Source organism: Leopardus geoffroyi, chromosome D1 (genome assembly GCF_018350155.1).
Source record: "Leopardus geoffroyi isolate Oge1 chromosome D1, O.geoffroyi_Oge1_pat1.0, whole genome shotgun sequence".
Classification (NCBI taxonomy): Eukaryota; Metazoa; Chordata; class Mammalia; order Carnivora; family Felidae; genus Leopardus; species Leopardus geoffroyi.
In genome coordinates, this window is record NC_059329.1 from 104,713,590 (window position 1) to 104,728,787 (window position 15,198).

The following is a 15,198-nucleotide window of genomic DNA, read 5'->3' on the forward strand; positions in this document are numbered from 1 at the left end:
CGGAGCCAGTCATAGAGGCTGAACAGCCCCATTCCACAAGCTTCCTCTTTCCCTTGGGGGAGAGCCAGAAGGAACCCGGGGAACACAGTTGCAACCCATCACTGTCACCTCAAGGGATTCTGGGTTCTGCACTTAACTCCACACATTAAAGAAAAGAGTTAAGAAACACCATTAAGGTTAGCTTAGTTCCCAGGACTAGATGGCACAGATTACTAATGCAATTCTCTTGTGTTAAACTCGAGAGATGAGTCTGAGAGAAGGAACAGACTCTTGCTAATAACCAATTAATTCTATCAACCAAGCAAAGACTCCCTCTACAGTCTGTCTTCCTCTCTATACAATTATAGCTTCAAATAATCGCAGACGAGTTACAGGATTGCATGAAACAACACGTGCAAGGTGCTTAGTACCGGACCATACAGAGTGGTAGTCCAAAAGGGCTTTATCTCCTGTCTTCCCTCCAATATCCACACCATTCAAACACCCAATTCCAATCTCCCTCCCTGCCTCCCTCTATCCCCTGCATTCTCCTCCTCCTTTTTCTTTTGGGCTTCAGTAATATCTGAACAAGAGACTCCTCTCTCTGTTTTCTCGACTTAGACCCATCCCACCTTGACCATCTCTCATTTCCAGAGTCTGGACTCCACCAATCCAACTTGGAGGGAAAGGACTGACAGAGCAGTAACACCTGTGATTTATAATTTAGGACATCTCTTCTCTGGAGAAGCACTAATGACATTTTGGGTTGGATAATTCTTTTTTGCAGGGCAGGGGAGTCCTGCACTCTCTAGATGCCAGTAACACTGCCTACCCCAGATGTGATAACTAGAAATGTCACCAGATATTGCCAAATGTCCCCTAGTGGAGAGGAGACAAAAATCGCCTCATTGAGAAACCATTGATCTAGAAGCAAAAAGGTTTTTTTCTGTGACTTCTGTGCAAAGGCAAGTATGCAAGAGACGAACCATTGTTGCTATTTAACTCATTGATTTAATTTTTAATTTTTAAAATTTTTATTATTTTTATTTTCAAAATTGCATTAGATTATTTATTTATTTTATTGTATGGTATTTATTTGAGTGGAGGGCAGAGTGAGAGAGAGAGAATCATAAGCAGGCTCCACACCCAGTGCAGGGCCCAATGCGGGGCTCGATCCCCGATCCTGGGACCATGACCTGAGCCGAAATCAAGAGGACACTCAACCAACTGAGCCACCCAGGCACTCCATTTAGTTTTTATATTTTATCTATATTTATATTTATAATTATATTTATATTTATATAACCACATAAAATTTACAGTTCACTAGTGTTGAGTACATTCACATTGTCATGCAACAGATGTCTCGAACGTTTTTCTGTAAAACGGAAGCTCTATACCTATTGAATGACAACTTCCCATTTCCTCCACCCTCAGCCCCTGGCAACTATCATTCAGCTTTCTGTTTCTATGAATTTGATTACTTTAGAGTCCTCACAGCCATAGAATCGTACAACGTTTGTCCTCTTTTGACTGGCATATTTCACGTAGCACGATGTCCTCAAGCTTCATCCACATTGTAGCGTGTGATAGAATCTCCTTCTTGTTTAATGCTGCATAATATTCCACTGTATGCATGTGCCACTTCTGGTTTATCCATTCACCTGCCAGTGGGTATTTGGGTTGTTTCCACCTCTTTGCTATTGGGAATAATGATGCAATAAATAATGAGTGTGGAATCTTTTTGAGATAAAGTAACCCATAGACCTTCTTTTCTTTAGGGTCAGTTTCTAAAGATTTACTTTGGTTTGGTTGGGCCATGCTTTCCTGTTCCTCTCTTTGCTTTGTGATCTTTTTTGAGATTTGGACATTAAAAAAAAAAAAAAAAAAGCCACCTCCTCCAGTCTTTCAAACTGGCTTCATAACGGGGAAGACCTTTGCCAATCAGCATGGCTAGAGATTCTGGGGATCCCTCCAACCTTTTCTGAGATGCGTCTTCTCTGGGCTTGTACATGTAGACCCCCCAGTTAAAGAGGTTTGCCCACTTCTTCTTTGGAGCCCATACATCTTCTTCCCCTGATGTCTGTCCGAGGTACTACAGTCACTCTGCCGCTATGACAAGCCGCAGTGGTTGCCTTTGTTCTTAGTGACCCTCAACCTTGCAGCCAAACTGCCAGTTTCCATCGGCACTCTGAATCCAATGAGACAGAAACCAATCCCTCTGGAAGCCCCTTGAAAATCCAGAATAGTAGACACATACTCTGCCTCCACTGTTCTTTCCCTCCTGAGGAAAGAGCTGGAGGAGAGTTTTCTCCCCATCATACCACACTGTGCCAGGGTGGGTAATATATCACATGCTTTTTCACACACTTAGATGCATCTCTCCTTGGCTTTGTGCTTGCCTGAGATGCTGTGACTTAACTGGTTTCCAGAAAGCTCACGAGGCACTTTGGCCAGATACAGTTAATCTGGCGTCTTCATGGAAGAATGAGGGCCTGAGGCTTCCTGTTCTACCATCTTGCTGCCACTGAAGTTAATTTCTTGTTATCTTATTCTGCTAAGAGGTGGGAAGTCTCCCTTCTGCCTGTGGCAGAGCTCGCAAAGCAGGCGTGTATAAGTGACGAAGAGTTGGATTGGCAGGGAATTTTGGCGTTCATCTATCAAAGCAGGTCATTGTGATAAGGATGTCTACTTGGCAAATAAGAAGACCCAAACTCTTTGGACCCCAAACAGCCATCTGGAGCTTGGTTGTTTTATCCAGGTCCCATCTGCCTTCTCAGCTTTCATCACCAAGCATTTGCCCCCTGTCTTCTTCAGGACAACAGGAATCTTCTTCAAGTCCCTAGGGACATCTGTTATTCTCTTTATCATGACTACTGCTTCCATTCCATTTCTCTTCGTGTACCCAAACACTGGGAACTTGTCTGTTTCTGAGCACTTATCATAACCTCTTTAGCAGTATCTTATTCTTTGGACTTTTGGAAAACAAAAGTTATAAACTAGTAGACACAATAGTCTTTTCCTTCCTCCATTTATACATATTCCTGTACTTCCCCCACTATTTCCTCATCTCTAATTGGTAGGTTATCTTGAGGAAAAAGCTAAGAAAGTCCTAAATGCTTGGACTGGGAAAGAAAAAAAAAAAACAAATATTATCTTGCAAGAATTTTAGTCTTGCTCACAGGCTGGGGATAAATGGCTTTTGGGCAACAAGAAGTCTGCTGATGAAAACACAGCCTGACCACCTGCTCTACCCTTCAAGGGATTTGGAGAAGGAAGGGCAAGAGCCCAGCACAAGCTAGTTCATGGCAAAGACTGAGACAATCCTACATAAGTGAAGAGTTTCTTCACATAATGAAGAAGAAGCAGGTAGTAGACAGTAAGAAAGGGGAAAACGGTCCTCCAACGGAGAATTAAGTGGACTAAAGTGTGTAGGATCTTTGTGATTTGAAGAAATGGTCCCCTGGCTCTGATCTCTGTGGGCAACAGGGGGTATCTAATAGGATAAAACCTTGTTCGTTTTAGCTAAGGAATAGTCTCAGATCATTTGCTTTCTACTTGTATTCCACATATACGGAAGTCTGTTGCGTTTCTGTCCACTAATAATGAAGTAGCAGGAAGAGAAACTTAAAAAGTGATCCCATTGTTTACAATTGCACCAAAAATAATAAAATACCTAGTAATAAACTTAACAAGGGAGGCAAAAAAAAGAAAAAACCCTATACTGTGGAAACTATAAAACACTCATGACAGAAATTGAAGATAGCACAAACCAATGGAAAGATATTCCATGCTCCTGGGTTAGGAGAACAAATATTGTTAAAATGTCCATACTACCCAAAGCAATCTATAGATTTAATACAATCCTTACCAAAAAACCAATAGCATGTTTCACAGGACTAGAACAAATAATCCTCAACCTTGTATAGGACCACAAAAGACCCTGAATAGCCAAAGCAATCTTGAAAGTGAAGAAAAAAGCTGGAGACATCACAATTCCAGATTTCAAAATACACTACAAAGTAGTAATCAAAACAGTATGGTACTGGCAGAGAAACAGACACATACATCAATGGAACAGGAGAGAGAATCCAGAAGTAAACCCATGACTGTATGGTCAATTAATCTTTAACACAGGAGGCAAGAATATGCAATGGGAAACAGTCTCTTCAACAAATGGTGCTGGGAAAACAGAACAGCAACATGCAAAAGAATGAAACTGGACCATTTTCTTACATCATACAGAGAAATAAACTAAAAATGGATTAAAGACCTAAATGTGAGACCTGAAGCCATAAAAATCTTAGAAGAGAGCACAGGCAGTAATTTCTCTGATATTGGCTACAGCAACATTTTTGTAGATTTGTCTCCTAAGACAAGGGAAACAAAAGCAAAAATAAACCATTGGGACTACATAAAAATAAAAAGCTTTTACACAGCAAAGGAAACTGTCAACTAAACAAAAAGACAATCTACTGGATGGAAGAAGATATTTAGAAATGACATAGCCAATAAAAGGTTAGTATCCAAAATATATAAAGAATTTATTCAACTCAACACCAACCAACCAACCAACAATCCAATTAAAAAATTGGCAGGACACGAACAGACGTTTCTCTAAAGAAGACATACAGATGGCCAACAGACACAGGAAAAGATGTTCAACAGCACTACTCATCAGGCAAATGCAGTTCAAAGCCAGAATGAGCTATCACCTCACACCTGTCAGAATGACTAAAGTCAAAAACAGAAGAAACAAGTGTTGATGAGGATATGGAGAAAACGGAGCATTCTTGCACTGTGGGTGGGAATGAAAACTGGTACAGCCACTGTGGAAAACAGGATAGAGGTTTCTGAAAAAATTAAAAACAGGATTACCGTATGATCCAGTAATTCCACTAGTATTTACCCAAAGAATATGAAAATACCAATTTGAAAAGATATATACACCCTTATGTTTATTGCAGCATTACTCATGATAGACAAATTATGGAAGCAGCCTAAGTCTTCAATGATAGATGAGTGGATAAAGAAGATGTGGTATATGTATATATGTGTGTGTATGTATACATATATATATATATATATATATATACACATATATATATGTATATATATATATATATATACATATATATATATATGGAAAATATATATAGTGGGATATTGCTCAGCCATAAAAAAGAATGAGGTATCTGTGTCCCACATATATTATTGGTATTTGTTTCATGGCTTATATCTGAAAATGTTTTGAAATATTTCCCTTCAAATTTAATGTGGCCCAACTGATAAAGACAGCAGTTTTATGGGCATGCCAAGGTTTATGGCTCTCTGAATAAGTCAATATCTGCATTCAACTTCCCAGCTTCTTGGGGAAACATTGCTCTACCTGAAATATATAAATGGGTTAAACTGTGCCATGACAGACTAACACAAGATCTAGGCTAATTTTTTCATGAAATAATAAACATTAAAACATAATTAGGATTAATTTATTTAAGAGAATTTGTTACAGTTATGCCTTCCCAAGAAAGATACAACATTTATAGCTTGATCTTAGAGTTTCTGAGGAACTACATACTGGATTATTATATTAATAAATTTTGGGATATAATTATAGTGGTAAGGTTATATAGGAGAATTTTAGGCTTAGATATGCCCTGGGTATTTAGGGACAAACTATCATGATGTCGAACACTTACTTCCAAATGGTTTAGCAGTATATGCATATATGTGTATATCTGTAAAACGGTTCTGACCATCAGTTCCAATGTGTGTGTTGTGGGGCGGGTAGGGTTTATAGGAACTAAGAGCCATCTAATCAGAGGAAGAGGTGGAATTATTTTAGGATTTGAGGAAAGGTGGTATTTAGGTAAACTTTAAATGTAGTATTTTGATTGGCTTAAATCAAAGCAGAGCTATATATAAAGGGGTTACTGCTAAGTTTGGGCTAGAAGCAGATTCAGAGTCCTATGTCCTTGGAAACCAGAAAGTTAAGAAAAAAATGTGGAATGCTGAATCCCCCAAACCCTTATGTGGGTGACTGCTGTTTGCTTGTTTGTTTTCCTTCCTTTTAAACCGGGAATGAAAATTTCAATGCTGGTGAAAATTTTTGTCCCTGCAGAGACAGCCTGAAGAAACTGATTAACACAAAGACAAATTTATGTGTATATTACATATTAGGTAAATCTCTTCATATGTAATCTGTTTGCATTGAGGATGCAGAACCCTTATTTTTAAAATTAACTTTAGTTTAATTAAAAATTTTTAATGTTTATTTTTGAAAGAGAGAGAGGCAGAGACAGAGAGACAGAGCGTGAATGGGGGAGAGGCAGTGAGAGAGGGAGACACACAATCTGAAGCAGTCGCCAGGCTCCGAACTGTCAGCACAAAGCCTGACACAGGGCTTGAACTCACCAACCGTGAGGTCATGACCTGAGCTGAAGTCGGACACCCAACTGACTGAGCCACCCAGGCGCCTCTAAAATTAACTTTTAATGGTCTCAGCCCAAGTTCTCCCTAAAACAGAGCTGGAGACAGGGATTTAATGTTGATATTTTAGTTAGAGGACTATCAAAAGTGCATAAAGCATAATAGTCCAGCAAATCACCATGAAGGGAATACACCTACATTACCCTGTCCTAGATCAAAAATTAGACAAGTGCCAATCCTCAGAGGCACATGGCCCTTGAGCTCTCCTCCAGCCATTACATCCCCAAAGGTAACCACCATATTGATTTCTAATATCGGTGATTTGTTTTTCCTAGTTTTGATATTTCAACAAATAGAATCATATAGCATGTATTCTTTTGTGTTTGCCCTGGTAAAGGAGAAAACCACGGGCCCCTAATGGAATCACTTGTGTTAAAAATCCCCACATCAGCAAACCCAGACTTAACACCTAACCAATAATGTAACCTCTAACCAGTCAACATGGAATTTCCTGGTCAGCTCTAGGAAATTTACTGATAGACCCCTCCTATCCCCCCTCAGGATCATGACCTTGTCTAAAACAATGCATTCTTTGCTAATAATTTCCTTTTTCTGCTCCCTCTCGGCCTTTGAAAGCCTTTCCTTTTCTGTATGTAGCTTGATGGAGCACCTTTCTCTTTGTTGGAATGTGTGCTGCTTGATTCATGAACTGTTCAATAAAGCCAATTGGATCTTTTAAACTACTTGGTTGAATTTTGCTATTTAACAGCCTTCTCTTCAATGTTATTGTGTCATATCACTGGGTAACACATAACCTCAGGACGGAGGCATTAAATTAAATGTGTATTAACTCCCCTGAGTTTGCGGGTCAGAGGGGTTTTAGTATGGAGAAGGGAAGTTAATTATAATGGGGAAAGTGAAGTTTAGAGATGATGTCAATTTTCCGTGGTCACTTTTAACTGAGAAATCTCCATTGAATGTGTTAAAACTGTAACTTCGGAAATAACTAGAATGTCAGCTCTGTGGGGTCTCAGACAGCTTGGGGAGTTCATTGCCACATGCTTGGCAGGTGGTGGGTGCTCAATAAATATTTGTTGAAGAAAGATGTTATAGAGATAGAGTTAATTTGCAGCCGTGCTGGGAAACCTCAATCTTTATCCCTGGGGATTCCTGAATGTCTGAATGAATGTCTGGATTTTGACTCCTGGTTGAGACAAGAACATTGGGGTTTACGATGTGCTGTTTAGAATCCCAAACTACCTTGGTGACCAGCCCCCCGCCACCATATCAGTTTCTTGACTAATAGTTTGCAACTAGCCTAACTGCTTTAATAAGCCTTGCCTGGACTACTTAAGGAGATACTGAGAGATTCTTGCACAAATCTGGGAAGTTCGAGCCAGAGCTAGCATGGTTCACGTATCTGGTTGGGTCAATGAGGAGCACTGGAATGTCTCCAACGCTAGCCTGCACTGACTCTTGCTGCAAAGTACCTTTTGTCTTTAGATAAAAGTCTCATGGGAGACATTCTAGGCAGTCTGGTGAGTCCTTTCAAATGTGCAAACTGGTGAAACAAGACTGATTTGGGAAATCTAAGAATAGAGAAGCAATAATATTTGCTAACAAACACTTCGAACCGATGTTCTTTTGGGCCAGACGTCTTCCAAACAGAAAAATTGAAAAAAAAAATTTGAAATATGAAACCCCCATTGGCTAGGTGAACTAAAACTAAAACAAATTTCTCATAAGACTTCTACAGAATTAAACTGATAGGAGAATACTTGGGTTGTACCCACATGACGGATTTGAATGCAAATTTGTATCATTTGTATCCCAAGTTCATCCCTTGTTCCAAAATAAATTTAAGTAGAATGATATTCTAATTAACAAATTGTTGACCTTGAAGAGGTTCCAAAGGAAGCCAAACACATTGTCAGCTTTGTTTAGACCACATCTCAAATTTAGAAGTCATATTTTTCTCTATCCACCAAGAAATCAAAAGAAAGTGACAATTTAACCAAGTGTTAAATAACAAAATTTTGTAGTCTAGATAGAATTTTCATCTGGTAAAGATAGCCTTTGTCAACAAAAAAAGGACTCTGATCTTACACCCAGACCTTGCCATGACTTCATAACTTAAGAAAAAAATATATATACACATATATAGTGTATACTTAAAATTTATGTATATATATATATATATATATATATATATATATATATAACATATATATTATACACATGTATATATGCAATATGCAATATACTTCATTTAAGAACCTTGTTATGGGCACAGCCTCTGTGGTTTCAGAACTACAGGTAAAGTGGGAAATTTTTCATTGCTCTCCATCATCTTTAATCAAATTTGGGAGGGAAGGAATACTTAGAAGAAAAAACAACTTTAAAAAAAATATCAATTTTCAAAGGCAGTCAATATGGACTGAGGCACTCTGGTCTGGTAGCTGAAGGAGAACAGCCTGGATGATAGTGGGCTGCAAAGCTCCGAGAGGTGCGTGACCCTCAGCCAGACTGTGACTCTCCTCCTCTTGACCGTCAGCCCACCTGGCCCAGCTGAAGAAGTCCATTCAAGAAGTGGGTGATTCTGCGCTGACTTCGCTGGGAACCTTCTTGGGATTCTCTCTCTCCCTCTCTCTCTGCCCTTCCTCCACTCATGCTCTGCCTCTCTCAAAATAAATAAACTTTAAAAAAAAAAAAAAAAAAGAAGGGGGTGGTTCTGGTGAAGCTGTATGTGGTAACTGAGAAGAATTGGAACAAGATGTTTGACCTTTTCTCTGTGGGAAAATACCACACTTTGCTGACATTCACGATGAAAATGGGAACATCCACATCTGTAGGTGATCAGGGGGCAACCACAGGGACTTTCAGAACTTTCTCTGTTTGATGTCCATACTCATTGGACATGACAAAAAAGTCTAAATTTTAGCCCTACAGGTTAATCAAAATTAGTTAAGTTCCTGGGAATCACATGAACTGTAGCAATCCCACCAAATATCAGTCAGTAAAAAACAAAGTGTTGACCTTGAGGAAGTTCCAGAGGAAGCCAAACACACTGTCAGCTTTGTTTAGACCACATCTCTAATTTAAGAGTCATATTTTCCCCCATCCACCACGAAATCAGAAGCAAGTGACTTCATATATCTTTTATGTGTTTATCATATAGCTATTTAAAAAATCAAACCAAGGAAATTTTGATTAATTCAAAAATTTAAATATTTGTCCAGAAATTTGTATGGCTTAGTCTCATTATGTTACCACCATTTGTGATGGTTGAAAACAAAAACTTTTGAACATGGATCAAAACTGTCCAGATATTACTATATGAAGACATTGGAAAATATCAGAACTTAAATATAAAATAACAACTGAAAAGTGCAAGTGTCTTTCTTGAGTTCATTCTTTTTTTTTTTGTAATGTTTATTTATTTGTTTTGGGAGAGAAAGAGCGTGAGCAGGAAAGGGTCAGATAGAGAAGGAGAGACAGAATCCCAAGCAGGCTCCATACTCAGCGTGGGTCCTGACATGGGGCTCAATCTCATGACCCTGAGATCATGATCTGAGCTGAAATCAACAGTGGGATGCTCAACTGACTGAGCCACTCAGGTACTTCTATGAGTTAGTTCTTAAGGAATCTAAATAGGGTGGCTTAAGAAAATGAGCATATGAAAATTGTTACACTTGAGCTCTATGGTTGAAGATTTTAGATGATCAGACAAGTATTGATTTAATGATATTACCAGTTTAGACACCCTGAAATGAATTTTAAATATTGGAAAACAAAATAAAAAAAATACAACAACTATGTTTATAGAGATCCTTTTATAATTGAAGGGAAAAAAAATCAATTCTTCCTGTCATCATGGCACCTGACTTCTTCTGCAGACTACTCTGTACAATTAGAAAACTGAAACAATTGTAAACAACTACTTTCAGACATTGGACAGCAGTCAATGCAGGGCTTTCAACATCTAGCAAAAGGTAACAAATGTGAATATATCAATTGTGGTCTGGTTTCAACAGGTAGATAGTAGTTTCAAGCTTAGTGATTACCAGAACTCACACAGAACTGGGAGACATTCAAGTTCCTATAACTTGGAATGTAGAGTCTTCTATGAACACTTAAAATGTAAGGACCTCCAGAAAAGTTAAGCCTTAATAATAAATCTATGGGGCGCTTGGGTGGCTCAGTCAGGTAAGGGTCCCACTTCAGCTCAGGTCATGATCTCATGGTCCATGAGTTTGAGCCCCACGTCGGGCCCTGTGCTGATGGCTCGGAGCCTGGAGCCTGCTTCCGATTCTGTGTCTCCCTCTCTCTTTCCGCCCCTCTCCCGCTCATGCTCTGTCTCTCTCTCAAAAATAAACATTAAAATAATAATAATAATAAATGTAAACTGGCCTAAAATAATGACTCTAAAGCCTCCCTCTAAAGACTTTTAAAAACATTAAAATATAGGCTTAGAAATGCCATATAAACCCAAAGCTATTTTTTTAATTTTTACGTACATATATGTATATATGTAAATACATTAGCAAGTTAACAATGCTTATCTCTAATGGTAGGATTATTGGTGAGCTTTGTTTCATACATTCCTAGATTTTCTGTTTTTTCTGTAGTGAACTAGTATTATAATTAGAAGAAGGTAAAGGAAAAATATCACAAATCATACTTTACTTTCCTTGTAAATTTTAGGACTTATAAGGACTTACAAGTTACAGTGTTCTGCTACAATAAAAACCTAGATTAGAAAAAAAAATGCCTCAAAAGAATCAGACTGGTCTACAAGTTTAATGGCCTTCCCGAAATAAAGTGTAATACTCCGAAAAAAGAAAGTTTGAGCACTCAACCACATAAAAATGACCGCATCTAGCATCCAATCAAAAGTTATTTTACATGCCAAGAAGCAGAAAAATGACAATAACCAGGAGAAAAACGAATCAATAGAAACAGACCTGTAGGTTACTGAGAAGTTTAAAATGATACGATGCGAAATGCGGCAGTCTTCTCTAAAAGTTAGAACCAAAACATCTTCCTCTAATAGGCTGGAATGTTCATACAAATTTTTACAACTGAAAATGCACTACTCTTAGAGTGCTTATGTGAATATAAATATAAAAAGGTTTATGTATGCAAACGTTCTTACCAAAGACACTCTCTGGCCATTTAATATGAACTCAAAGCAACATCTCAGCAAATATGAGTATAGGGTATTTTATAAAATCCAAAAAACAGCAAAGAATCAAGTGATTTAGGGTCTTGTAGGACTTAGTAAGAGCTTTGGCTTTTCATGTTCAGTTATTTTTGAGGGAAAGAGAGACAGAGTGTGAGTGGGGGAGCATCAGAGAGAGAGGGAGACATGGAATCTGAAGCAGGATCCAGGCTCTGAGCTGTCAGCACAGAGCTTGATGTGGGGCTTGAACTCATGAACCGTGAGATCATGACCTGAGCCAAAGTCGGATGCTTAACCGACTGAGCCATCTAGGCACCCCAAGAGCTTTGGCTTTTATTCTGAATTAGAGAAGAAGCCATAGGAGGATTTCGTGTGGTTACTGCAGTACTTGAATAGATCTATTTTAATTTCTTTATATGTCTAAAACTTCAGGGATTGGCTTGACTCCAGAAGTTGGCCCAATTCCAGGGACACCTTGAATCAGAAATTTGAAGGACTTGTTAGGGACTAATCTTTCACTTGGAAACTCTCAGTGTTGCTCTCTTCTGTAAGCACTTGCCTCTGGTAGGACTCATACAGTAGCATGATGACTGCTAATAGCATCAGATTTCTATCGGCACAGCTCCAAGCCCAACAGGAAAGAGAAAAGAGGAAGACTCTCTTTCCTGGTCCGTGGGAAGCAAAAATGCTGGGATTAGCTTTGATCGGAAATGTGTCGTTTATACAATTGGTTTTTCTTAGGTCACTAACCTACTACAGAACCAGCCACTTTAGTAGGGCTGATGTAATTCTGCCATTGCCCATATCTAGGAGAAGTTGGGGGTAGAGTAAGCTTCACCCTGTGCATGAACTGGGAGTAAGGGAATGGTGGTTCTTTAGAGGAAATTCAGGTCATGATATCAGAACAAATGGGGATAAATGCTGTGCACCAAAAACTGTACAGTGGAAATGAAATATTGGAGAAAAAATGATAAATGAGGGAGGGAGCTGTCATTTAAAAAATCAACACATCTATGGGGTGCCTAGTGGCTTGGTCAGTTAAGCACCTAGCTCTTGGTTTCAGCTCAGGTCATGCCTGATCTCACCGTTCGTGAGTTCAAGCCCCACGTGGGGCTCGGAACCTGATTGGGATTCTTGCTCTCCCTCTCTCTCTGCCCCTCCCTGCTCGTGCTCTCATTCAAAATAAATAAATAAATAAACATTAAAAAAAAAACCCACCTTGCACTTCCAAAGGCAGGAGAAGAAAGTTAAATCAGAAGGAGGAGTGTTGGCCAGGGAAGCAGAAAAATGTAGTCCTCAGGGAGTCCTCATTTCAGCAATACCTTTTTGACCTTCTGCTGAATCTAACTTACCAACTTAATGTCCTTATCTAAAGTTTTGAAGATGGATAAACACTTTCAAGCACCAGTGACTCATTAAATGCATGATTTATTTATTTAATTTCTGCTATTGTTGATAAAGAGCCAGTAAATGAGTTGTTGAGGTCTTGGGGGAAAATGAGAACATGATTCTGAAATATATATACACATATATATATACACACATATATATATATGTATATATATATATATACGTATATATATATGTATATATATATATATGTGTATATATATATATCAGAGTTGGATTCTGGTACTTCCCCAAGTGGTGTCCTTGCCCAACTGGCAGGATAGGTTTTCTGGAAGATTTTGCTGTTGATCTGTTGGTGACATCAGACCTCTGTAAATGGTGTGGGAGATGCTGTTTCCACCACATGAGGATTCGATGGCAGAATCAACACAACCTGTGAAATCAATCAGAATGGTGCAGGTAAGTGAGTCAACCAAGTAGCCATATCATCGTCAGACCCTACTCTCTCTTCTCTGGATTCGATCTCTAGATCAACTTGGTGGGGTTTCTCTGGCATTTTGGAGATCAGACTGGATCTTGGAAAAATATGCATTGATAGCTCTTGGCATGAGATGCTGACAGTGACCCTGTAAGTGGATGATGCTGCCCAGCAAGTGGAGTAAACCAAGGTGTTAAGGGACATTTAGTGCTCTTCTTCCAAATTAGGTTCTTTATGTATGATGGCAACAACACACCCAAATCCTGATTTGCTGGCCATGACTCAATCATTTCAAAAACTACGCCAACTCAGAATGGAAGGAATCATCAGGAAACGGAGGAAAATGCTGGTCTTTCTTCCACAAACTCAGTGTGAAATTGTGTGGGGGTGTAGGGGTGCGGGATGTGGGATGGAACCGGGAAGAGACGAAACTTAGGCATCACGTGCCTCAAAGACCTTGCTCCTCCGGATCCACACCAAGAGAATTGTGGGAGCAGCATTTCCAGCTCTGTAACTCCAGGAGCAGAAGGGAGCTCAGGTCTAGACATTACGACACTAAAGCATTTGCTCCCTTGTGCAAATGCTTTGGTCAATGAAAATAAGACGTTTCACCTAATGAAATTGCAGTCATTACGAATTGCTGAAAACCCTAACTTCTAGGGCCTTGACATGCAGAGGTCCACTCATAGAGTTAGTCCATCTCTCTTCTGTGGGGCAGGAGATGTGGTGAAGCATGGAAACCCCAAAAGAAAGTAAAGAGGCACAAAATGGGGGAGAAGAGCAAGAGAGAAATAATCTCGCCAAGTGATTACTGTCTTATGATTTGCCTTTGGGTAATCAAATTAATGAGCAGCTCCTGGCATTTTAATTCAGTTCATGGAAGGGATCCTTCTCCTTTTCTTCCTGGTGCCTCTTGGTCTTTTCTCTCTCTCTTCCCATGTACCAATCCTCTCTCTATGTGATGTTCTTTCTGCTCAGTGGCCAGGAAGATTTGCTGCCAGTCTCAGGGTAAGAGATGGGCAGATGTGTGCACATTGGTAGAAAAGTTTGAAAGCCTGACTTTCTTCAGTAGCCCAGGGAAGGTTGCTATGATAGGGGTAATGGGTCGAAACCTGGCACTCTCTGGGGTCCTCTCCATTGTGAAGTACTCTCTGATCTGGACTAAGAGAGGAGGCCCTTTGTGGGAGCGAGGATGGAGAAAATGAGCTTTTCTTTATTCACTGTGGTAGGCAAGATGCTAAGATGACACCCAGTGACCCATGCCCTCGTGTGACTCCCTCTCCTTGTGTATGGGTGGGACCTGTGTATAATGGGATGTCACTCCTGTGAGTAGGTAACCAATCAGTTGACTTTGAGTTTATCAAAGAGGATGTTATTCTTTGGACATTTTGCCAAAGAAGACATACAGATAGCCCGTAGGAAAAGACGCTTAACCTCACTAAGTATCAGGAAAATGCAAGTCAAAACCACAATGAGATATCACCTAAAAACCTGTCAGAACGGCTAGAATGAAAAACGACCGGAATTAAGTGTTGACAAGGATGTGGAGAAAGGAGAACCCTTGTACGCTGTTGGTGGGAATGTAAATCGGTGCAGCCACTGTGGAAAATAGTATGGTGGTTCCTCAAAAAATTAAAAATAGAACTACCATATCATCCGGTAATTCCACTATTGGGTATTTACCCAGAGAACACGAAAACACGAATTTGTAAAGGTATGTGTTTACTGCAACATTATTTGCAATAGCCAAGACATAGAAGCAACCCAAGCGTCCACT

General features: G+C 39.4%; 1 protein-coding gene across 5 annotated transcripts in view; it reads right to left on the reverse strand.

Moving 5' to 3' along the window:
• Positions 1-13,001: 13,001 nt before the first annotated feature.
• LOC123601759 (membrane-spanning 4-domains subfamily A member 4A-like) overlaps positions 13,002-15,198 on the reverse strand; it is a 172,149-nt gene continuing 169,952 nt past the window's right edge. For all 5 annotated transcript variants that reach the window (XM_045485376.1, XM_045485375.1, XM_045485377.1 and 2 more), the window contains one exon: positions 13,002-13,376. In XM_045485376.1, coding sequence (XP_045341332.1) covers positions 13,305-13,376 — 72 coding nt within the window. In that variant the 3' untranslated portion in view covers positions 13,002-13,304. The remainder of the gene's footprint in view (positions 13,377-15,198) is intronic.